This window comes from Pecten maximus, chromosome 9, assembly GCF_902652985.1.
Source record: "Pecten maximus chromosome 9, xPecMax1.1, whole genome shotgun sequence".
Lineage (NCBI taxonomy): Eukaryota > Metazoa > Mollusca > Bivalvia > Pectinida > Pectinidae > Pecten > Pecten maximus.
The window spans coordinates 22,003,126-22,026,738 of record NC_047023.1 but is presented as its reverse complement, the minus strand read 5'-3'; the positions used below and the strand labels follow the sequence as shown (position 1 = coordinate 22,026,738).

At 37.5% G+C, this 23,613-nt stretch overlaps 1 protein-coding gene across 3 annotated transcripts in view; it reads right to left on the bottom strand.

The window, feature by feature from the left end:
* The window catches only part of LOC117335031 (TP53-binding protein 1-like), a 48,632-nt gene that overhangs the window by 2,609 nt on the left and 22,410 nt on the right, over positions 1-23,613 (bottom strand). For 2 of the 3 annotated variants that reach the window (XM_033894930.1, XM_033894931.1), the window contains exons 21-35: positions 20,900-21,499; positions 20,272-20,554; positions 19,397-19,786; positions 19,039-19,126; positions 18,564-18,667; positions 18,172-18,244; positions 16,234-16,446; positions 11,682-11,812; positions 8,681-8,899; positions 6,420-6,503; positions 5,599-5,769; positions 5,059-5,150; positions 4,570-4,695; positions 3,757-3,830; positions 190-329 (exon numbers count right to left, since the gene is read on the bottom strand). In XM_033894930.1, the coding sequence (XP_033750821.1) occupies positions 190-329; positions 3,757-3,830; positions 4,570-4,695; positions 5,059-5,150; positions 5,599-5,769; positions 6,420-6,503; positions 8,681-8,899; positions 11,682-11,812; positions 16,234-16,446; positions 18,172-18,244; positions 18,564-18,667; positions 19,039-19,126; positions 19,397-19,786; positions 20,272-20,554; positions 20,900-21,499 (2,788 nt within the window). Of the gene's footprint in view, positions 1-189; positions 330-3,756; positions 3,831-4,569; positions 4,696-5,058; positions 5,151-5,598; positions 5,770-6,419; positions 6,504-8,680; positions 8,900-10,088; positions 10,285-11,681; positions 11,813-16,233; positions 16,447-18,171; positions 18,245-18,563; positions 18,668-19,038; positions 19,127-19,396; positions 19,787-20,271; positions 20,555-20,899; positions 21,500-23,613 lie in introns of those variants that run through there. The other variant, XM_033894932.1, reaches the window with a different exon arrangement.

The window sequence follows — 23,613 nt, the reverse complement described above, 5'->3', positions numbered from 1 at the left end:
GAAATGGTGTTTAACACTAAACTTAATGATGTACAAGACAATTCAGAAGTTGGGAAATAGAAAATTCTCTTGACAGTATAAATACACCATCCATAAAGAGGTGGACGGGGTACCAGTATGCACACATGTATTGGTAGTAGGGGTCTACAACCAAATCAACTGATCATCAGGACTGTCTATCATGTATACCTCGGTGATCACGAGTCTGTATCTTGGTTTCCACCACTCCTCCAGCTATTTGGATAATGGTTGACCATTCCTCCCTGAACCGGGCACTCTGGGATTCCACCATGACTGTAACGTTGACTAGCAGATTACACGTTGGTTTCCTGGCAACAAGAGAATGACATTACACAGAACTACCATGTAATTATAATGATACTCTCTTCTTCAGCATTCAGTCCTCAACAGACCACTAAAACAAGAGGCCTAAAAGGCCTGTATATTCTGTTTCACTCATTCCTAAATTTATTACGAAATGAACCCTAAACAGAGGTTTCCCTGAATAACTAGTCATATGTATAGTGGTTATTTTTTTCCGCAAATCTTACGAAAATATCAAATGGCTATACTGCTAATAATGCTACAAAAATTGGGATTGTTATCTAAATAGCAACATTGGCTCAATTTATAATGTATTATGTGGTCATGCTCCTCCTAGAAGGTTTTTAGTGTGTACACTGTATACTGCATGTTATGTATTACCAACTCTAACGCATGGCGGCTCTCAAGTAGTTCTGTTTAATCAAGATCAATCAAACGTTTGACATATACATTGATGATATAATATAATCAAGCTTGCATGTGAATCATACGAATGGTACTATGCACAAGTAGTACTTGTTTATAACTGAACCATTATACATGACATCCCTCTCCTTAAGAAAAATATGGAATTATTATTTACCAATATACATACAAGAGAAATTATATCTAGTAAACTTGTAATAAGCACAGATATAATAACAGAAAATTCTTACTTTCTCCAAGTCCAATTATTTTCAAGTGTCCAAAACACAATTTATAACCTTAACTGTTCTGCATTTCTTGAGTACTTTATGAGCAATTTAAAATAAACTTTAACAGTCAAATAACACTACTTGTGTAATAAATCACTGGCGCGATAGGATATATCGAACGCGTTTTGTCGTTTTATCTAGTTGGCACAGTGTAAATAAAAAATAAACACAAAATCATTCAAATCATAATCTTTCGCTGTGCATTTTAGTTCTTTTCCTAGCACAATAGTTTGAAAGTTTATTCGCGACGCGTTATGTCGCATAATCACGATATTTTCTGTTTGGCACAACAATTCGTCCCGATCTGGTTTTCTGTGGGGTTGATTGTTCAAATTGTGACATAGGTGGATTCGCGTTTTCCTGATTATTGTCACTGGTGCTTGGTTGTTGATTATCAGGCTTTACAACTGTTCCTTGTTGTGGCGGATTCACTGTTGGAATAAATGGCTCATCATCGCAATTCATATTGGGGAACTCCGCCTTTGTAAGTCGAAGGTATTTCCGGTTTCTCCGGTATTTACTTCCGGTGCTTGTTTCCACAATATAGGATCTTGGGTTGTGGTGTTTTTGTGAAACTGTTGCTGGAATCCATTGCTTGTGTTGTGTTTTCTGCATGATAACATTGTCACCTGGGTTTAGTGGTTTAAGAGCTGGACCACTATGTCGGTCATAGTAAAACTTCTGTTTTACTCGTCTTGCCTTCATATGCGATTTCAAGTCATTTGGCTGTATCACACCTGGACTTAAAAGAGGTGCAGTCGTTGGTAAGTCAGACTTTAAGCGTCTGCCCAGAAACATTTGCGCAGGAGAAAGTTTCATGTCCTCAATAGCTGTGTTTCTGTATACTAACAAGGCTTTGTATGGATCACCATTGTCAGCTTTACGAAGAAGATTCTTCACGGTTTGTACACAACGTTCAGCCTGTCCATTAGACTGTGCATAGTGAGGGCTGGAGGTTTCATGTTGAATTCCATACTGTTTTGTGAACTCGTTGAATTCTGCACTTGCAAATTGCGGGCCATTGTCCGTAATTAATTTGTCCATTATTCCATATCTGGAACACTGACTCTTGATATACTGAATGGTATTGTTACTACTCATGTTGTCAAGTTTTGCTACTTCCGGCCATTTCGAGTAATGGTCAACGGATAACAGGTAGTTTTGTCCCTTGTACTCGAATATGTCTGCTGACACTATTGACCAGGGCCTATTAGGAATTTCTGTTTCCACCAGGGGTTCTTTCGGGTTCGGGTTGCTGTGCACAAACTGAACATTTTGAGACGACATCTTCTACTTCTGAAGACATGCCTGGCCAGAATAATGTATCCCTTGCTCGTGACTTACATTTGACAATTCCAAGATGCGAGCTGTGAATGATTTTCAACATCTCCGGACGTAGGGTTCTGGGAACTACAAGTTTGTGTCCTTTAAACAGTAAGCCGTCCACACAAGATATCTCATCCTGACTATCCCAATATTGTCTAATATTTAATGATATTTGATCCCTCCTGTCCGGCCAACCGTCCAAAACAACTTTCTGAAGTTGTTGTAACTCTACATCTTCAGCTGTAGCTTTGCGGAATTCCTGTAACTTCTCTGGTGACACAGGCAAGTACGATAATAGGTGTACCTCATTCACCGCAATATCCGGAACTAAGTCCTCGTTGGACTCCTTCAGAAATGCACGGCTTAATGTATCCGCTAGGAACATTTCCTTTCCTGGTTTATAAGACACTTTCAGGTCATATTTCTGCAACGTTAACGTTGCAATATTACTTCTTGACCATTTCATCTGAGTTTTCATAATTACAATCTCTTACTGAAATCTGTAATTGTGTTGTGAACTGTTCAAATGTTTCATTTTCACCTTGTGTTTTACTGTGAAACTTATATCTGTTGTATATTACATTTGACCGTGGCTTGACATATTGTTCAAAATGTTCATAATAATACTTAAGTTCTTTCTGTTGATCCTCTGTGAGGTTCCATGTTGTGAACATGTTTCTTCCCTTTTCTCCTGCCCAGATCATCAGGTAGGCACATTTTTCTGGTTCTGTTTTCCCCAGCAGCGGTCCCGAGAACATACATGTCACATGTTGCTTGAAAGTTTTCCATGCAAATTCCAAATCCTGGCTTTGCCAGTCCATCATCGGTGTTGAGCCCACTAAAGCTTCCATGTTGGATGCAATATTACTTCTTGAACCTTTGTTCAGTGTTTCTCAAGACCGATGTCTTGTAGTTGGGCGGATTCTTTCCGATTCTGACACCATGTTATGTATTACCAACTCTAACGCATGGCGGCTCTCAAGTAGTTCTGTTTAATCAAGATCAATCAAACGTTTGACATATACATTGATGATATAATATAATCAAGCTTGCATGTGAATCATACGAATGGTACTATGCACAAGTAGTACTTGTTTATAACTGAACCATTATACATGACACTGCATAGTGTGCTGACATTTTGTTTAGAGTTTGCAATTATTGCATTTTCTGGCAGTGAAAATATTTCAGCAACAAAGCAATGAGTTTTGGAAAGTCTGTTACTACACAGGAATATATGCCTACAATGTACACAAACCAACTGTGGTGAGGGAGAAGAAAGTTATGAAAATGTATTACAGTCTAACCATCGTTTATAACATGTTTACCAGTGACCTGCTACAGCGTTTCTGACAGAACAAAGTTAGGTTTTGAGAAAGTGAGAAATATATCCCTGATTAGAATTAATTACCATTCCATTAGTCGCCTCTTCTCCAGGCTGATACCCGATGGTAGCATGTAGGCCTTGTGATCCAGGAGTCGGTCCTGTCAACACGCAAGGATGTCATGTCAGACAAGTTTTCATCCTATCTACTGTTTGGGTGAATATTTCCATCTCTATTAAAACTATTACTGATTTGTTAATTTGATCTTGCTATTCAATCCAATGCATTAGCCAGAATGTTTTTGAGACATACAATATGCCACAGCTTAACGAAAGGGTTAAAAATCATACCTTGGGTACTTTCTTTCATTGTTAAAAGCTTATTATAACAGTTTCATCATGTAGTTAATGATAAAAATTTTCGTACTCCATGTAAACAAAAAGTCTAGAATTTCAACAAAATTTGTTAATTTTTGTTACTCCTGATCAATCATCAACCACAGAAACTGTAAATTTGTATACAACAAAGAATTCATTTTATTATTTAACAGTATGTAATTCATCCCGTCCCAATTAAATGGTAGACGACATATCTGGAAATGTATATATACACAATGAATGCCGACTCTGTGACAAAGAATACTCAGTAGATGACATTATGGATAGGACTAGGAAAAACCATAAAAGCCACACCATAGGCCTTTAGGCATGACGGTCATTCCCTTACTATTTTCAAAAGCTTTGCTTTTAAATTTTTCCAATCAAATCTTTTGTTTTATCAGGTCTTTAGATCGTTTTGAATCATAATCTATGATTTTTTTTTTAATAAATTCAGATGAAGATATGAACTTGAAGCCCAGCCTGACGCGTCCTTTGGTTTCTTTATTCAGTAATGTTTACCTCTGAGTAACAATCATAGACCCACACATGGGATAGACAGAGAAGTCCTGCTGCCAAAAACTGGAAGTACTTCACAGTTCTCTGGTAGGTATCTGACAGTAGTATACACTGACGAGCAGATGACACCTGTGAAAAACATGTTGAAAAACAAATATTTTAATTTCCAGTTTTCAAAGCAAATTTTTTATATATATATAAAGGTTAAATGAGGTCAATAATACTGCCTACTCAGAGGTTTTGTCTTTTTTTGCTATTAATTTAAAGTGAATGGAAAGTGAAAGTAGACTTAGTCCATTTCAGTCACCACTTATTTCATAATCGATTAATATCAGTTGCCTTTTTCATTATTATTTTTCGAAACATTTTATCCATGGCAGAACATGAAATACAAGATCACATAAAATGTATTTAAAACAATTTCAAATCCTTCGACTTATGATAAGTTATCATTATCATATGCATTGACAGTCGGTATGTAAAACCTTGTACCTCAGATTCATTGTACTTATCCAATACTATGCCACCCCCATCTTCTATCTGAGTCTTCAGCTGGTTTTTGTCAAATGGTATTGTAGGTTCATCTGCAACAAGATAAACTAAAATGTACAAAGTTTGTCCGAGTACAAAAGACTTTGAAAAAATCAATCTAAATAAAATTTTGACCTCATCTTTGAATACTCAGGTAAGTTATAAATGTCAAATTTTAGCTTGAAAAGTTTGCTATAAGGGATCTCCCCATTTAAATTATTTCATAATTGAATCTAAGAAAATATTATCATTAAAATTGCTTTGCGTAAGCAAGGCCTCATGAAACTTTCTAAAGATCTCTAAAACCGTTCATCACAACAACATTATGGAACAAGTGCTATCAATGAAGTGAATTAAAGAGGGGTGGGATGCAAACGCGGACAGCGGGGGTACAACACAAAAAGGTAACTCCATACCCACTGAAGATTTTTTTTATTTAAGTTTTCTGATTAACTATGATGTCATAAATCCTGTGGAATATGACTGTAACCTTGATCTTACCATGTGAACTACTCTCATCGGTAGAAACATCGAGTGATGAATCCTCTAATATCAACTTGTCATCTTTAATCTGTTCCATGGTCCTGTCAACATGGGTCAATAAAAACACCATACCCCTGAACAATGTTGTCTTCCGCCGCGGCCTGGCTTCCCTGTCACCATGGAACAAACCTAAAAACCAAAGTCACAAGGTCAGTTATAAGATGCACAGTTAGATAATTTTTTATTGAACTTGAGGGATAACTGAAACAAAATGGCCTTAGGACTGAAATATTTGTCATATAATTTGACCTTTTTACCTTAAATTAACAACTTAATACACATAAAGAAAGGGTGTATTGAGAGACATGTGGATTGGTTTGGCTTTGGTTTTTTTGTTTAACGTCCGATTTACAGCCAGGGTCATTTAAGGATGTACCAGGTTTTGGAGGTGGAGGAAAGCCGGAGTACCTGGAGAAAAAACACCTGCCTAAGGTCAGTACGGGCAACTGCCCCACATAGGTTTCGAACTCACAACCAAGAGGTGGTGGGCTAGTGATAAAGTGTTGGGACACCTTAACCACTTATGACACTCAGCTACTGTGACCCTGGACATGTGGACAAACAAGTATCATTACCATGTTCTCTCCAATCTCCACAAAGGAACTCTCTAATTTGTCCAAAAAAGACAAGTTTGTGAGAGTAAATTTAGCATTGGATGTCTTATTCATGTAAACTAGTCATTTTACTCCAGACAGGAAAGAGTTAAATTATATGTATTCATTCTTTATTGGTGATGTTTATGAACATTGTGGTCTGTGTCCATTCTGTGACCTCCTTACCAATTCTGGCTTTGCGAGGTGATCGTCTAGGTGTCACGGGAGAGCTCACTGCAGTACCTACAGGGCTGGCATCCAAACCTACAACTGAAAAATCACTGAGCATGTCAGAAAACTATATTACTATAAATTTCCTCTCATCATAAAGCTGTGCCAAGGGTTTGACCACATTGTGTGACTTGGAGGGCAGAATATTCCAATCCTTATTTACCGATGTAAGAAAGAGTGTTTTGTTCTCTAACATCTGGAGATTACCTTCAGACATTTTCAACAGATCGGAATGCTGCCATTTTGCTAACATTATGAGGTCATTTCACTGTTGTTGTATTTCACATTACAGATTTGGTGTATTACTATCATGTAATACAGATAGATATCAGAGAAATTATATTGATTTGTTGGCTAAACAAGAGATCCCAGAGGGATCTTGGCGCCCACCATTGAATGATCTTCATAGGTTCCATGTCAGATTGATCTTTTCTCTACTTTCCCTTCATTTTACTAATCTGTGCAAATTGAGACATCCCTCCGGTACTTTTCAAACAAGGGAATCCTAGCTATATAAGAAATTTGAGATTTAACGATAATGGCTGTTTGTTTGCCAGGTTGTTTTCAGGACAGACTGGTCCAAAAATGCAATACAAGGGACCAAGGGGAACCTACTTATGAAATTTGAGAAAGATCCATTCAGTACTTTGAGAAATAGAGATAACAAACTTCAATTGTTAAAATCCAAGATGGCGGTCTGTCGGCCATGTTGTTTTCTGATTGGTCTCAAAACGCAATATGCATAACTAGGCACCAAGGGCAACCTACATATGAAATTTCAGAAAGATCCATTCAGTACTTTCTCAGAAATAGTGATAACAAACTTAAATTGTCAAAATCCATGATGGCTGCCTGTCGGCCATGTTGTTATCCGATTGATCTCAAAACGCAATATGCATAACTAGGCACCAAGGGAAACTTACATATGCAATTTGAGAAAGATCCATTCAGTACATTCTCAGAAATAGCGATAACAAACTTCAATTGTCAAAATCCAAGATGGCTGCCTGTCGGCCATGTTGTTTTCGGATTGGTCTCAAAACGCAATATGCATAACTAGGCACCAAGGGGAACCTACATATGAAATTTCAAAAAGATCAATTCAGTACTTTCTCGGAAATAGTGGTAACAAAATACAATTGTCAAAATCCAAGATGGCTGCCTGTCGGCCATGTTGTTTTCCGATTGGTCTCAAATAGCAATATGCATAACTAGGCACCAAGGGGAACCTACATATGAAATTTGAGAAAGATCCCTTCAGTACTTTCTCAGAAATAGCGATAACAAACTTCAATTGTCAAAATCCAAGATGGCTGCCTGTCGGCCATGTTGTTATCCGATTGGTCTCAAAACGCAATATGCATAACTAGGCACCAAGGGGAACCTTCATATGAAATTTGAGAAAGATCCCTTAAATACTTTCTCAGAAATAGCGATAACAAACTTCAATTGTCAAAATCCAAGATGGCTGCCTGTCGGCCATGTTGTTATCCGATTGGTCTCAAAACGCAATATGCATAACTAGGCACCAAGGGGAACCTTCATATGAAATTTGAGAAAGATCCCTTCAGTACTTTCTCAGAAATAGCGATAACAAACTTCAATTGTCAAAATCCAAGACGGCTGCCTGTCGGCCATTTTGTTTTCCGATTGGTCTCAAATCGCAATATGCATAACTAGGCACCAAGGGGAACCTACATATGAAATTTGAGAAAGATCCCTTCAGTACTTTCTCAGAAATAGCGATAACAAACTTCAATTGTCAAAATCCAAGATGGCTGCCTGTCGGCCATGTTGTTATCCGATTGGTCTCAAAACGCAATATGCATAACTAGGCACCAAGGGGAACCTTCATATTAAATTTGAGAAAGATCCCCTCAGTTCTTTCTCAGAAATAGCGATAACAAACTTCAATTGTCAAAATCCAAGATGGCTGCCTGTCGGCCATGTTGCTATCCGATTGGTCTCAAAACGCAATATGCATAACTAAGTACCAAGGGGAACCTTCATATGAAATTTGAGAAAGATCCCTTCAGTACTTTCTGAGAAATAGCGATAACAAGAATTGTTTACGGACGGAGGGACGGAGGGACGGACGGACGGACGGACGGAGGGACGGACGGACGGACGGACGACGGACCACGGACGCAGGGCGATTTGAACAGCCCACCATCTGATGATGGTGGGCTAAAAAATCACATTCTTGAAATGATTACCTGCGGTCCGCAGCCTGCTCGAAGCGACCTTAGCGGGGGTCGGAGTACTAGTTGCCACTGGATTGACTGTGCAACCACGTTTCCGCTTGACAGAAGACGATTGAGGTTTAGATGCTGTCGGAGCGTCCATGGTGGATTTTGAGGTTGATGGTCGAGGATCTAGGTTATCCTGTTTTTCATATCTACTAGTCACCCTTCTCTTATTGTCCATCAGGTTATCTAGAGGGGAGAAACAATGGACCTAAAACCTATTGTTGTAACATACAATACATCCTTTACTGTCCATCAGGTTATCTAGAGGGGAGGAACAATGGACCTAAAACCTATTGTTGTAACATACAATACATCCTTACTGTCCATCAGGTTATCTAGAGGGGAGAAACAATGGACCTAAAACCTATTGTTGTAACATACAATACATCCTTACTGTCCATCAGGTTATCTGGAGGGGAGAAACAATGGACCTAAAACCTATTGTTGTTACATACTAAACATCCTTACTGTCCATCAGGTTATCTGGAGGGGAGAAACAATGAACCTAAAACCTATTGTTGTTACCTATTGTTGTTACATACTAGACACCCTTATTGTCCATCAGGTTATCTGGAGGGGAGAAACAATGGACCTAAAACCTATTGTTGTTACATACTAGACACCCTTACTGTCCATCAGGTTATCTGGAGGGGAGAAACAATGAACCTAAAACCTATTGTTGTTACCTATTGTTGTTACATACTAGACATCCTAACTGTCCATCAGGTTATCTGGAGGGGAGAAACAATGGACCTAAAACCTATTGTTGTTACATACTAGACATCCTTACTGTCCATCAGGTTATCTAGAGGGGAGAAACAATGGACCTAAAACCTATTGTTGTTACATACTAGACACCCTTATTGTCCATCAGGTTATCTGGAGGGGAGAAACAATGGACTTAAAACCTATTGTTGTAACATACTAGACATCCTTACTGTCCATCAGGTTATCTGGAGGGGAGAAACAATGGACCTAAAACCTATTGTTGTAACATACTAGACATCCTTACTGTCCATCAGGTTATCTGGAGGGGAGAAACAATGGACCTAAAACCTATTGTTGTTACCTATTGTTGTTACATACTAGACACCCTTATTGTCCATCAGGTTATCTAGAGGGGAGAAACAATGGACCTAAAACCTATTGTTGTTACATACTAGACACCCTTACTGTCCATCAGGTTATCTGGAGGGGAGAAACAATGGACTTAAAACCTATTGTTGTAACATACTAGACATCCTTACTGTCCATCAGGTTATCTGGAGGGGAGAAACAATGAACCTAAAACCTATTGTTGTTACCTATTGTTGTTACATACTAGACACCCTTATTGTCCATCAGGTTATCTAGAGGGGAGAAACAATGGACCTAAAACCTATTGTTGTTACATACTAGACACCCTTATTGTCCATCAGGTTATCTGGAGGGGAGAAACAATGGACCTAAAACCTATTGTTGTTACATACTAGACACCCTTATTGTCCATCAGGTTATCTGGAGGGGAGAAACAATGGACCTAAAACCTATTGTTGTTACATACTAGACATCCTTATTGTCCATCAGGTTATCTAGAGGGGAGAAACAATGGACCTAAAACCTATTGTTACATACTAGACACCCTTACTATCCATCAGGTTATCTGGAGGGGAGAAACAATGGACCTAAAACCTATTGTTGTTACATACAGTAAAACACGTTTAGTACGAACACGCTTATAGCGATTTTATGGATATTGCGAACTGATCCCGATTCCCCAGCTATTCTCCCTCTTACTTCTATGTAATTCTGTAATTATATTGCGAATTTCACATAGCGAAATATTGTCTATAACGAACCAATTATAGCGGTCCCGTCGGCTGAAATTCCATGTTATTTCAACATATAGTACGAACTCATCTCCGAAGTCGGAGTCATGCCCTGGTGATCACGACCGTGTTATCGATAGGCACCCGAGGGCATGTTTCAGGGTATATATTTGTTTTCGATGACCTCTGAATAAAGTGAGTTGTTTTGTCGATGTTTATGTCAAGTTGTTAATCCATTCTTAGATCAAGCGATTGAGAGCTAGTGAAAATGAGACTTCCGGGGTAAAGGTCACCGCGACCGATTTCGTCAGTATTGATGCAAATGTTGTAAAAGACATTATGAACGTTTTGGACAGTGAAGACGAGGAGAAAATAGAGACAGAGGAGGAACATTCCGTAATCAATGGTGCTACGGTGAGTGTTTATTTTTTTACGAGATAAGCCATTTTCTGGAGTCCCAAAATGATATGTCAGATGTTTTTAGTACTTTGTACACACTTGCCTCACACGAAAAGTTTCGGCAGAAAATTATAACTGACTTAAAATAATTGAATCGCTTTTAATTTGTACTTTCTTGTAATTTTATTTTAATATTTTCATACAGCGAAGTTTTTAGGAAAAAACAATAAAATTCGTAATACACGTAATACGAACTATCAATATAACGAACTGATTCAGTTGGTCCCCTGGGATTCGTTATAACCGTGTTTTACTGTACTTGACACTCTTACAGTCCATCAAGTTATTAAAGGAATTTTGTTTGCTGGGGTTTATCGTCCTCACATTTATTTAATTTAAATGTAAACTTTAATTATTTCATAGCTGTTACAATAGCCATATACATGTAAGTTATATCATTTTATGTTAATCACTTTTGTTCACATGGATGGAAGCAAGCGAAGGGACTTTACTGTGGGAAGAAGTCAGAGTACCTGAAGAAAACCCTCATGGTGGGGCAGGTGACCCCATAGTTATTTCCATCTGATCAGGGAATCAAACCCCAGGCTGCCTAGGTGACAGGTAAGTGTGTAATTTACCACTGCCTCACCTAACCAACCATCATCACATGTAGCCAGGGGTCATATGGGGACAGTGAGAATCAATGGATAGAACCTATTGCTGACTGTTACAACAGTGATTTACTGGGCATGTATTATTACCTAGACTGATGTCGGCTGTCTTCGGTGTTGTGGGAGGTGGACCCACCGGTGACTTGTGGATGTTAGAGCCGATGTCGATGACAAGACATTGGGCCTGGTCGTCACTCAGTATAACCTGACTACACCGGAATCTGAAATTAACAAAACATCAGATAATATCCACAAAATCACAAAATATTGCTCATTTTCAGAACATCCTGTTGTAATTCCTCATCGAAAAGAATAAAACTGGGGAACATTCTCCTGCTTTTGAATCTGTTAGAAAATTCAGCCTGTAGAATTTGACACAAAATATCATCAATATCAGATTGAATGAGATTCATTAGTTTCGTATAAATAATGCAGGTTTTCAAAAGGCCAATTTTTTTGTCAAGCACAGAGTGGAAATGACAGACTTGACACTCGATAAATATTTGGTGATGGATAAATGTGTAAGTGAGCTATCAAAATGTCCAGAACTGTTTTCTTCTGTATAACACATGAATACACGGATTGTACTGCATAAAGTTTCAGGAATGGAATGGTTAATCAAAGTACTGGAAGTACTGTAAACGAACATTATTGTTTAATGCAAAATCAGTAATCTTCTAAGTTTAAAGTCGATAAATTTACTGATATTGGTTTAGGAATTAATTGCAAATTATTTGAAATGTTTGCAGCTGTTCTGATATGATTGAACACATGCATATTTCTGTAAGGTCCTGATTGAAATTGGAAGTTTATTGATCTATCTTGGATGGATGAAAATAAAATGTCTTCTTTCTTTCGGGAAGCCATCATCAGTTATAATACAGCCAGGACTCTGTGACCTTATTGATGCCAACTTCTAATATGCACTAAATTTAGGCTAGTTCCATCGTTAGTTTAGCATATTTCAACTTAATATGATGAAACACACATAAAGAACTACTGAAAACCAAAACCAGAGCTGCTAATCAAGGCCCGGATTAGGAATGTATCCTATTGAAACTGTACTCAAGCATGTATGGTACTTCAAAACAAAAAACTTGACTCCTTTTGTTCAGGAATCATTTGATGTTAATAAATCTTTATATGAGAAGATATACTTCTGGTATAATTACAGCATTGTACACAATGTGATAAAGAATAACAACCATATAAAGACTATCTTCATCAAATAATTCAGCAAACAGGAAAAGAAAACTTCAAGCTTCATTTTCAACTTCAAACTGATAAAGGTTACAGTCCATTCGATGGGATGACACATTCCCCATTTATTGTCCCTTTCCAATGTTGACCATCCAATCATAGTGAACCACACAGTTCAGCAATGTAATTGCACAAATCACATCCTTTATGTGGAGAGAACAGTTTTTCGGGGTGTTATAAGATTCCATAACTGTATGCAAATTTGTGAATCATTCCATATCTATATCTATATATATACCGTTCGTGTATGTATTTACACATATCAAAATTGGAATGACACAGGAGATTTGCAAGTTTAAGTTCACCATCAGTCATGGGAGGTTTACGTAAAATGTTATATTTACCGGGGTAATTAGTAATTTTGATTATATATTTATCAAGCTCTATTCTGTACTTTCTACCAGTGCTTATATTAGAGAATGGACACAATTATATGTTCTCCAATGTCAAAATTAATCATATGTAAAATATTAGGGGTTTATTTGACCGAGACGTATTTAAAATGTTTGTAATCATTCGCCATTCGAGGCCTGATTGCCGTCATATTTGAATTACCAAAATGGACCTGAAATCAATATTTTAAAAAAGAGAATGATCTGTGACTTGAATATTTCATAAAAATAATTTAATACATCGTTTATTCACTTCATTCAGATCTTCAGACACCACATAATTTGTGAAGTCATATATAGAAATATATGAACCATTTTGTTATTGATTAATAGTTCACACAAGTAAGCACTAGATGTAAGCAGTAAGTATATGTACCGCTATCTACTGGCATGACTTTGAGTACAGTAGACTACACTCGCTTTGTTGATAGTGACAGGATAACATATATTTACATACTAATTCAATTTTAGAATTGTAACTGAAATCTTGTAACAGCATGGCACAAATAGTCATCTGAACATTTGTTGTATATTGAAAAAATATTTAAGGTAAATATTAACTCATTTGCTTGACTTAAATTTTCAGTTTATCAATTCATCGATTACTCTGTGTTTGAAGTATGGTGTAGTGAGAATTTCAAGTCTTGATTATGACTTGATGAAAATTCTAAATTAACAAATTATTAAAATGAATTTGTTTGAAAAATAACACAAGTTCCACAGCAATATTATATAGAGTATCAATCACAATATATCAGAAGTTATCAAACTACAGATAACAATTAACGACTGCATATCAAATTAAGTGAATATCACAAGTATTTTTGCATTTGTTTTTAGATAATCCGGATTTCCGTCTTTAAAAAAAAAAATACCTAGTAGACGTAGTGCATAGTAAACGTAGCCATGTAACAGCTGATTTTAATCAGATATAACTTAACATGAACTTAACACCGTCACAGAAGTTCGTCGCAATCGAAAATTTGGTCGTGAATTCGGTATTTTGCAAATTATTTCAAAATACTTTCAGGTAAAAGAAAACAAAAATTCTCGTAAAAATATCGATTTTGGGTCGACTATCGGCCGTTTCGGTAATTCAACTCCAACGACAATCGGGCCGCGATTCGCAAATGAATAATTAATTTAAAATTCGGTCAAATGAACCTCTAATATTTTATATATGATACAATCAGGCATTGCAGAACATATATTTTGGTCAATCCTCTGAAAATAATGCCAATTTATATTATAATTAAGCCCGATTTTTCTTCGTTTCGGTATTTCCAAGTCTGCTTCACGTGTGGTCCGTTTCAGTAAATATTCTCGTCTTTGCTATATAATTGTTCATTTTAAACATGACAACAACTGCCAACCACACGTATCCAAAAATGTTATTGTTGATATCATCTGAATATTGCCGTAGTTATCTGTCACTTCGATTGTAAACCCCATGCCAAAGTGAAGGAAGAATCGACCAATCAAATTGGTTTATTTTTGATTTCCGTAAATCTTGCAGTTACCTCCCTTACAACAGTAAATACGTTCCAAGTATCGCCTACAACAAGCAATCCCGTGCACATAGCAAGATTATCATTTGCATTTGATTTATTGGGTCATTTTCGTCAAAGGAAAATGGTATATGGAAATCGATGACAATTTTAACGCTATGACCAGTCACCCTGACCACAAATGCCACCTAATTGTAAGCCTATACATATGTACAGTTCTTTCTCGCAAACACGTACAGTAACTACAGTATAGTATGATACAATGTATCGTCTCGTATGCCGTCATTGATATATTTCTTTCTCTAAATTATAGAAATACACACCTAGTTGATAATGATGTAACATTCTAGAATATATATATTACACATTTAAGTAAATCGCGGACAAATTTGCAGACCTATGCTATAATGTCAGCCGTTTTGGAAAGAACACAGAAGAGCAAAATTTTCTAAACATCCGGAGACGAATGCGCCTGCGCAATAGTTGTTTACATAAATATATTGACCTGGACCGGAGTTATTCGCAAAGTTCAGGTTCATTTAGTCTTCTCATTTCGCTAGCGTTATGCATTTCTCAAATCGTATGCATCTTGAAAACACCTACTGAATACATTTCAACCTTTTCGGTAAAACTGCTATATAAAACGAAGATGTTTTTGCAAGTAAATTATTTGAAGCGTAAGGCAATGGGGGCAGCCATATTTCATTGAAACAGACAGTAGATGGCGTATTGGTGAATGTGGCTACCATATATGGTTATATTTCTCAGTCCAGTTCTTGATCACAATAACCGAACATTAATGTTCGTTTAAAAAGTCAATCATCCCTCAAAAACCTGCCAACAGTTGTTTGTTTTTACTGCTGTTTAACCCTATCTGTGGAGGATGAAAGTGCAACACAACTGTGATCAGTATAATATAAACTGTTTATTTAATGTATCAAATACAAATAAACTGCAGCTTCCGAGAGTTAAACATTTCTTCTTTGGACAGTTTGCTTATAAAGTAGGCGGGGCTTCAGGCCTTTCAACACTGACTTCTCGTAGGGAGAATTCAAACTTATGATATCTGCACAAATTATGATATCCATATTATTGATCGTAGTACGAGTGGGACGCAGTTTTCTGATGTGTCAGTACATTCAATACAATCAACACTTGTCACTTGGGTGGGGGCAGCGGTGGCCGAGTGGTTAAGGTGTCCTGACACTTTATCACTAGCCTTCCACCTCTGGGTTGCGAGTTCGAAACCTACGTGGGGCAGTTGCCAGGTACTGACTGTAAGCCGTTGGTTTTTCTCCGGGTACTCCGACTTTCCTCCACCTTCAAAACCTGGCACGTCTTTAAATGACCATGGCTGTTAATAGGACATTAAACAAACAAAAAAACAAAAAAACAAAACAGTACTCTGGGTTCAACAGCATACGATAAACATCTTAATAGATATCAGAAACGTATATATACTGTATATAAATTCACACTTACTGTGCACTCGTTCCGTCGTCCTGTTCAACAACATACTGACACAGCTGACCACTGGCTTTTGATGGAGATTTGTGGTCAGTGATGATTCCTGGCTCAAAGAATCCACCCTCATTCTGGACCAAGACAGATTGTCCGACAGGTAAGCGTTCAATCAGCAGGAGGTCATTTACCTTGACAAACCTTACATCACCATCATCAAATCTCACTTGGTACCTAACAATAGAAAACAAAACTGTTGACCAATAATAATAATAACAAAAATATATCACAAATATTAATCTAATTGAATGAAAAATCCATTGTACATAAAAGTACAGTGGAACTTCGTTAACTCGAACTCGGATAACTCGAATACCCCGCTTAACTCGAAGTACCTCGCCGGTCCCGGCCGAATTCTCTCTTTATCTTAGTAAAAAAAACTCGGAAAATTCGAATTCGGATAACTCGAAAAACTCGGATAATACGAAGTAAAAATTTGGTCCCAACAATAAAAATCCTACTTGAAATGTTCGAATAACTCGAAGTATAATTTTCGTCGATCGGTGGAAAACCCCGACATTTTTTAAGAGCTAAATTCCGTTTGAAATACTGAACATATCGGCACTACTAACCTACATGCTATTATAAGTGTTTCATAAATTCATAAAAGAAATTGTCGGTTGAATCTTATAACAACAAGTCTTGGTGATAAAAAGTACTGCTTTACTTACATCAGGTAATTTCCCAAGGCGGTCGCCGATATCAGTACACACGATAGTCAACAACTCATCTACCCGTTCGCTCAAGCGGAACTAATCTCTGACACACCGGTAGATCTACCCGGCTGATGTTTTTACAGGTGTAGAAATGACACAGTCACCGGCGCCTATTAAATCTTTAAACTGCTGAAACAATAGCGTAATTACTGCCGAGGTGTTCAGAGTACAACTGTAACGGTCAGTGCTGTCTATTAAATCGGATAAAACGCCAACTCAGTTACAGTAACATTTTATACGCACATGCGCAGCCCAACTTCCGGTGCTAATACACATGGAAATGGCGTGGTTATCAATAAAAAGTAAGTAGGCCGATCAAACAGTATTTTATATATGTCCAATAAAAGGTAATGGTTCTGTTACGTTTTGTATGCAATCTATGTTAAACTTAAACGGTTATTTGTTTTGACATTAATAACTTGTTATTTTGTCGAATTCCGTTTTATCGTTTACCTTTTGCAAACATGACTTGCACATCAGATCGTTATTGAAGAGACTAAGTGAAAGAAACTTTATCGTGACTGTATATCGGCAAAACTACACCAAATTACAAGTGACATAACGAAACATTACATATATATTTACATGTATTGACCAGTCTTCACACTAAACTGATGAGCGACAGAGCGCAGTTATAATGATTATATAATGTTGATAAATATAGACCAAACTTTTCACCAAAAACGATAACTCGCTTAATTCGAACACTCGGATAACTCGAAGTTTTTTCGTGGTCCCGTCGACTTCGAGTTAACGAAGTTCCACTGTACATCGCTGAAGTTTGTTCATTGAATTTAAACAGTTCTGAACTAGTTTTCATCAATTCTAAAAATACATCAACAAAAGTTGTTTTTTTTTATCCAAAACCCAAAATTTGGACCAAAGAACTGAAATAAGGGAATAATATCCAGTTACCACTGTATGAAATTTTAAGTTTTTCAGCCAAAGTATTTCAAGTCTGTATTCTTGGCCTGATATGTGTCTGTAATTATATATGACACAATCAATTGTTAAAATACTTAAAATACATTCATCAGAGACTGAGCCAAACACAACAGTTACTTCATTTGGACTTTTGTGGAAAAGTAAGTTTTGCTTCTGTTCCTTCGTCACAGCTACACAAAGAATAACATTCTCAGATTTGGAAATGTTTATGAAACTGGGACTGTAATACTATACTGACTTGGATTTGAGTATCTGTGATATGGATCCTGGGTAGTAAAAGCCATCTTTCCATCTGGCTAAAACTCTTGCACCTGTGAAAAGGAAATGTTAAGTGTCTTAATTTCTTTTATCTATTAAATAATTTGCAAAAAAAAAAATCTTTACAAAAAGAATAGACAAGTTTTAAAACAAATGTTCAGTAAAAAAAATAATATTGCATTTCACTGGGGGTGATTTTAATGTGCATATACAAATGATGTACATGTATTCAGAATGATAAAATACCTATTTAATAACTGTTCAGTTAGTGTCAATTCCTAAGGTAATGTTACTGCCACAAGCTATGGTTGCTTTTGACAGGTTTCACTTTAGTCTATTGAGATGATATGTCTATAGCAACAGAGTACTAACCTAGAGCAGTTTCGCTTTTGATGGCGCTCCCCCTCGAGGGAGGAGTACAGAGTATGGTAGGTTCAGGTCTGACTAGGGTAGGGTCCTGGTATGATATCTGGGGGCTACAATAACAACAACCCAACAGTCATACACACAAATCAGAAGGCAAGTGGATGTAAATGAATATATACAGGTAAATCCATGTAATGAACACACTGACAATTGATTTTTTTTTATCTTAACATTTCCACACCATTTTAGCACTGACAAATAAATCCTTTTTTTCATAAACCAAAATGCCATCTTAGCATTGACGAATGAATCCTTTTGATTTCATAAACATAAAAGCCATCTTAGCATTGACGAATAAAACCTTTTGATTTCATAAACATAAATATCACATTATAATGATAAACCAGTGAAAATTATGTAGGCTCCATTGCAAGGGAGACTGTATTGTCACAGCCCTAGGTGAGTTTTAAGTAAGTGTTACCTCAACTCTGAGCTTCTACTGCCGCTGGTGTCGGATCGTTTCCTCCTCTTTGATGACTGAGGATTATTACTTTTGGTACTAGCAGTTGCTGGAATATTAATAACATTTAGTTGCTTTAGAATAATGTTACAACCTAGTACAGTTAACACAGTAATAAAGGTGGAAGTGTAATCTAATTGATTTAGCATTATATTGATGGAAGTGTAATATTGTATGCACACAAATATTAATGATCATCTAATCCAGATTCTATAATTTCTTTTCACGAAAGAAATCTTTGCCTATTTTATTTCTTTTCAAAAAATTCTGGTAAAGATCTAGCAATTCTCATTTATTTAGCAACAAGACAATTAATTACCGGTTTCCTTGACGTCATCCTTCCCCTCAAGCCCTACACCGTCTGAGGATGGCCCAGTAACCTGGATTGTCGTCTGCCCACAGGGAATTCCATCTGAAGATTCACTAATATTGCCCAAGTTCTTGACCTTTTCTGGGACTTTTTCTTTTACCTCTTTCTTGTCTTTTTCTTCAACAAGTTTCTCACAATCTTCAGTTGAACTTGTAAAGAGTGATTCAGAATTCCTTTTTTCTTCAGTCAAATGTGATGTTTCCATGACATCACTGCCAGTTTTGTTAATGGTGGACATATCACCAACATGAGGAGAAATTTCAAAATCAGAGGGCTGAGTAGAGGTTCTCCTCGTTGTTTCATCCTGTTTTGACTTCTCCGCAGCACTTGTTCGTCCGACTAGGAATACAAAATTTATCTCAAATATTATCATATATAAAGAAATCTGATCCAATCAATAGAGTAAGTTAATTCTTACTGTGTGAACTTCATTCATAGAAACACTTATACAATCTGGTCCACTACTATTAAAATAGTACACAGTTAAATTTATAATGTTCCCGACAGCTGTCTGACAAACTGGAAGTGTATAAAAGATAATGTTGATCAACAGACAATGGATGTCACAAAATGTATAGGACCAGGGGACCTAAAATTATAAAACAATAAGCTGGTAATTATATTGAACAAACCATTTAAGACAAAGAAAAATTCTAGAGATTAAGCAGATGTTTACACAACTTTCAAAATATTTGAAGGACGAAGTGTCATGATATCATTAAACATGAAACTACAAATGCCCTTGGTGATGCTTGCAGCATTGTGACATGCAGTACTGACAAATGGCGATGATATTAGATTTTAAAAAAGCATATTACACTAACCTGGTGCTGTAACTGGCTCAGGTGGAGTGAAGTACGTATCCATCTCAGCTGCTGTTTTATCTGTGGCAGCCTGGGGCATACTCATCCCCTCCAGACTGGCAAGGTTCTGCCGTGACCCACGACTCCCGCTACTTGAACGGGACATTGAGGAACTTACGTCAGCAAGGTCGCCAGAGGTCATCGTGCTGGTGCTCCGTGACGGTGATGGAGACAGGTCAGACACTGACAGGAGTTCAGAGGTCTCAGTCGTCACTTCTTTTAACAGTTTTGGTGGATCTTCTTCCTGAGTAGTATATAAACTTGCCTATGACAGAACTACAGTATACTTTCCTTTTTATCAGCAATTTCAGAAAAAATATTTTTTAATTGTTTTGTCATATATCAGCTCCAATCCTATAGTTGAAGCATTTAAACAACTCTTAGATCTTGATTTCACATTTTCTAATTAAAAATATAACATCAAGCTTACATAAATTTCTCCAAAAGATATGCCTGACATTTTAGTGACATATTTGATAAAAGATCTTGCCTTGACCTTGACATTTGGATAACTGACACATGTGTTACAAGAAACACTCTCTTGCCATGACCTTGACCTTTCGATAACAGACCCGAGTGTTACACCTACCTTCCTAAAAGTTGTCCGAAGGACCCGACCATCTGTTCCCCGGACGGTCTGTGTGATCTCCTTACATTCTGACAGCCACATCCTGTATACAGTTTTGGTGACCATTGTCTCCTGTTGTGTTGGCACTGTGTGGTCGGACGTTGTCATTGACAGTGGACCAACAACTAAGTCCTGACAAATGGGGGTCGCTCTCACAGGCGTTACAGATGGAGGAGCCATTGGGGTCGACTGATCAGACGTGGACGGTATTACAGATGTTGTAGGAGTGATCACAGTTACAGTTGAAGGATTGATCGCTGGAGATCTCACAGCCAGCTGACCAGCTACTGGTGATTTTGTTTGGTCTGCTGACCCTGAAACACCTGTTTTACGAGACAGTTTCGGCGTTCGTCTTGGAGTTTCCAATTTTGGAGGTGTTGATTTATTTTTCACTGAATTATGAAAAGACACATGTTGTGAAGGACCACCTCTCTTGACTCCAGATTTTTTATGAATGGCTCGGCTCCATTTTTTCCGTGTTGATGTTGGGGTGGTCTCGACCTTTGATGTACCAGGAGCAGGCTGCTGTTCTAAGGTTTCTGTCTGTTCCTGGACTATTGTCTTAACAAAGGAAATATGATTTGTCAAAACAGGTCTAAACGATTACTTGACCACTAGTCAGACATGAAGCTATACTTATCTCAAGGTAATATCATATTAATAATATACAGATCTTGTATTGACTATAACAGTAATCGTCAACCACTAACAAATGTTGGTGATAACAAGAGGCCCAAGGGCCTTAATGGTCATCTGACTCTAAATTAAAGAACATTATACTATTGTAGTATGTATTCTCTGTAGCAGGTATAGTGGCACTGTTGGCCATGATGGCCATTTTGGAATTTGGATAAACACGAAAAATAGCACTTGATCAAGACTATCTCAGGATCATTTCTGGTAAGTAAGAGCTGAATCCCACTGGTGAAATTTGAAAAAAAGTTTGAAATAGGTGTTGTTCAGGAAAACCATGATTGTGCAATCATGTTACAAAATGGCTGCCGTGGTAGAGGCAAAAAAATAACAACACTTTGTTGGCTCTGCCTCCTTAACATCCTCACCAATTTCAAGCTCAATCGCACCAGTGGAACTGGAGAAGAAGTTTAAAATGTGTTTTTCAAGATGGTTGCCATGGCGGTTATCTTGGATTTCTGACTGACCCATAAGTAACAACACTTGGCCAGGATCATCTAAAGATCATTTCTGGTATGTTAGAGCTGAATCCCCCTGTTGGAATTTGAGAAGAAGTTTCAAATAGTTCAGGAAAACCATGATTGCCCAATCATGTTACAAAATGGCCACCTTAGCTGCCATGTCAAAGTTTTAACGATGCCGAAAAATAACAACACTTTGTTGACTATCTTTCCTTAACATCCTCACCAGTTTCCAGCTCAATTGCACCATTGGAACTGGAGAAAAAGTTTAAAATGTGTTTTTCAAGATGGTTGCCATGGCCGCCATCTTGGATTACTGACTGACCTGAAAAATAACAACACTTGGTCAGGACCATCTCAGGATCATTTTTGGTAAGTAAGAACTGAATCCCATCAGCGGAATTTGAGAAGACGTTTCAAATAGGTGTTGTTCAGAAGAACCATGATTGCGCAATCATGTTACAAAATGGCCGACGTGGCTGCCATGTCAAAGTTTTTACAAAGCCAAAAAATAACAACACTTTGGTGACTATCTTTCCTTAACATCTTCACCAGTTTCCAGCTCAATTGCACCATTGGAACTGGAGAAAAAGTTTAAAAGGTGTTTTTCAAGATGGTTGCCATGGCGGCCATCTTCGATTACTGACTGACCTGAAAAATAACAACTCTTGGTCAGGACCATCTCAGGATCATTTTTGGTAAGTAAGAACTGAATCCCATCGGCGGAATTTGAGAAGAAGTTTCAAATAGGTGTAGTTCAGAAGAACCATGATTGCGCAATCATGTTACAAAATGGCCGACGTGGCTGCCATGTCAAAGTTTTTACAAAGCCAAAAAATAACAACACTTTGTTGACTCTCCCTCCTTAACATCCTCACCAACTTCCAGCTCAATCGCACCAGTGGAACTGGAGAAGAAGTTTAAAATGTGTTTTTCAAGATGGTTGCCATGGCGGCCATCTTGGATTTCTGACTGACCTGAAAAATAACAACACTTGGTCAGGACCATCTCAGGATCATTTTTGGTAAGTAAGAACTGAATCCCACTGGTGGAATTTGAGAAGAAGTTTCAAATAGGTGTTGTTCAGAAGAACCGTGATTGCGCAATCATGTTACAAAATGGCCGACGTGGCTGCCATGTCAAAGTTTTTACGAAGCCGAAAAATAACAACACTTTGTTGGCCCTCCTTCCTTAACATCCCCACCAATTCCCAACTCAATGGCACCAGTGGAACTGGAGAAGAAGTTTAAAATGTGTTTTTCAAGATGGTTGCCATGGCGGCCATCTTGAATATCTGACCGACCTGAAAAATAACAACACTTGGTCGGGATCATCTCAGGATCATTTCAGGCAAGTTTCAGCTCAATAGCACTGGTGGAACTCGAGAAGAAGTTTCAAATGTGTTTTCAAAATGGCGGCTGTGGCGGCCATCTTGGATTTCAGACTGACCCGAAAAATAACAACACTTGGTCGGGACCATCCCAGCATCATTTCAGGCAAGTTTCAGTTCAATCCCACAGG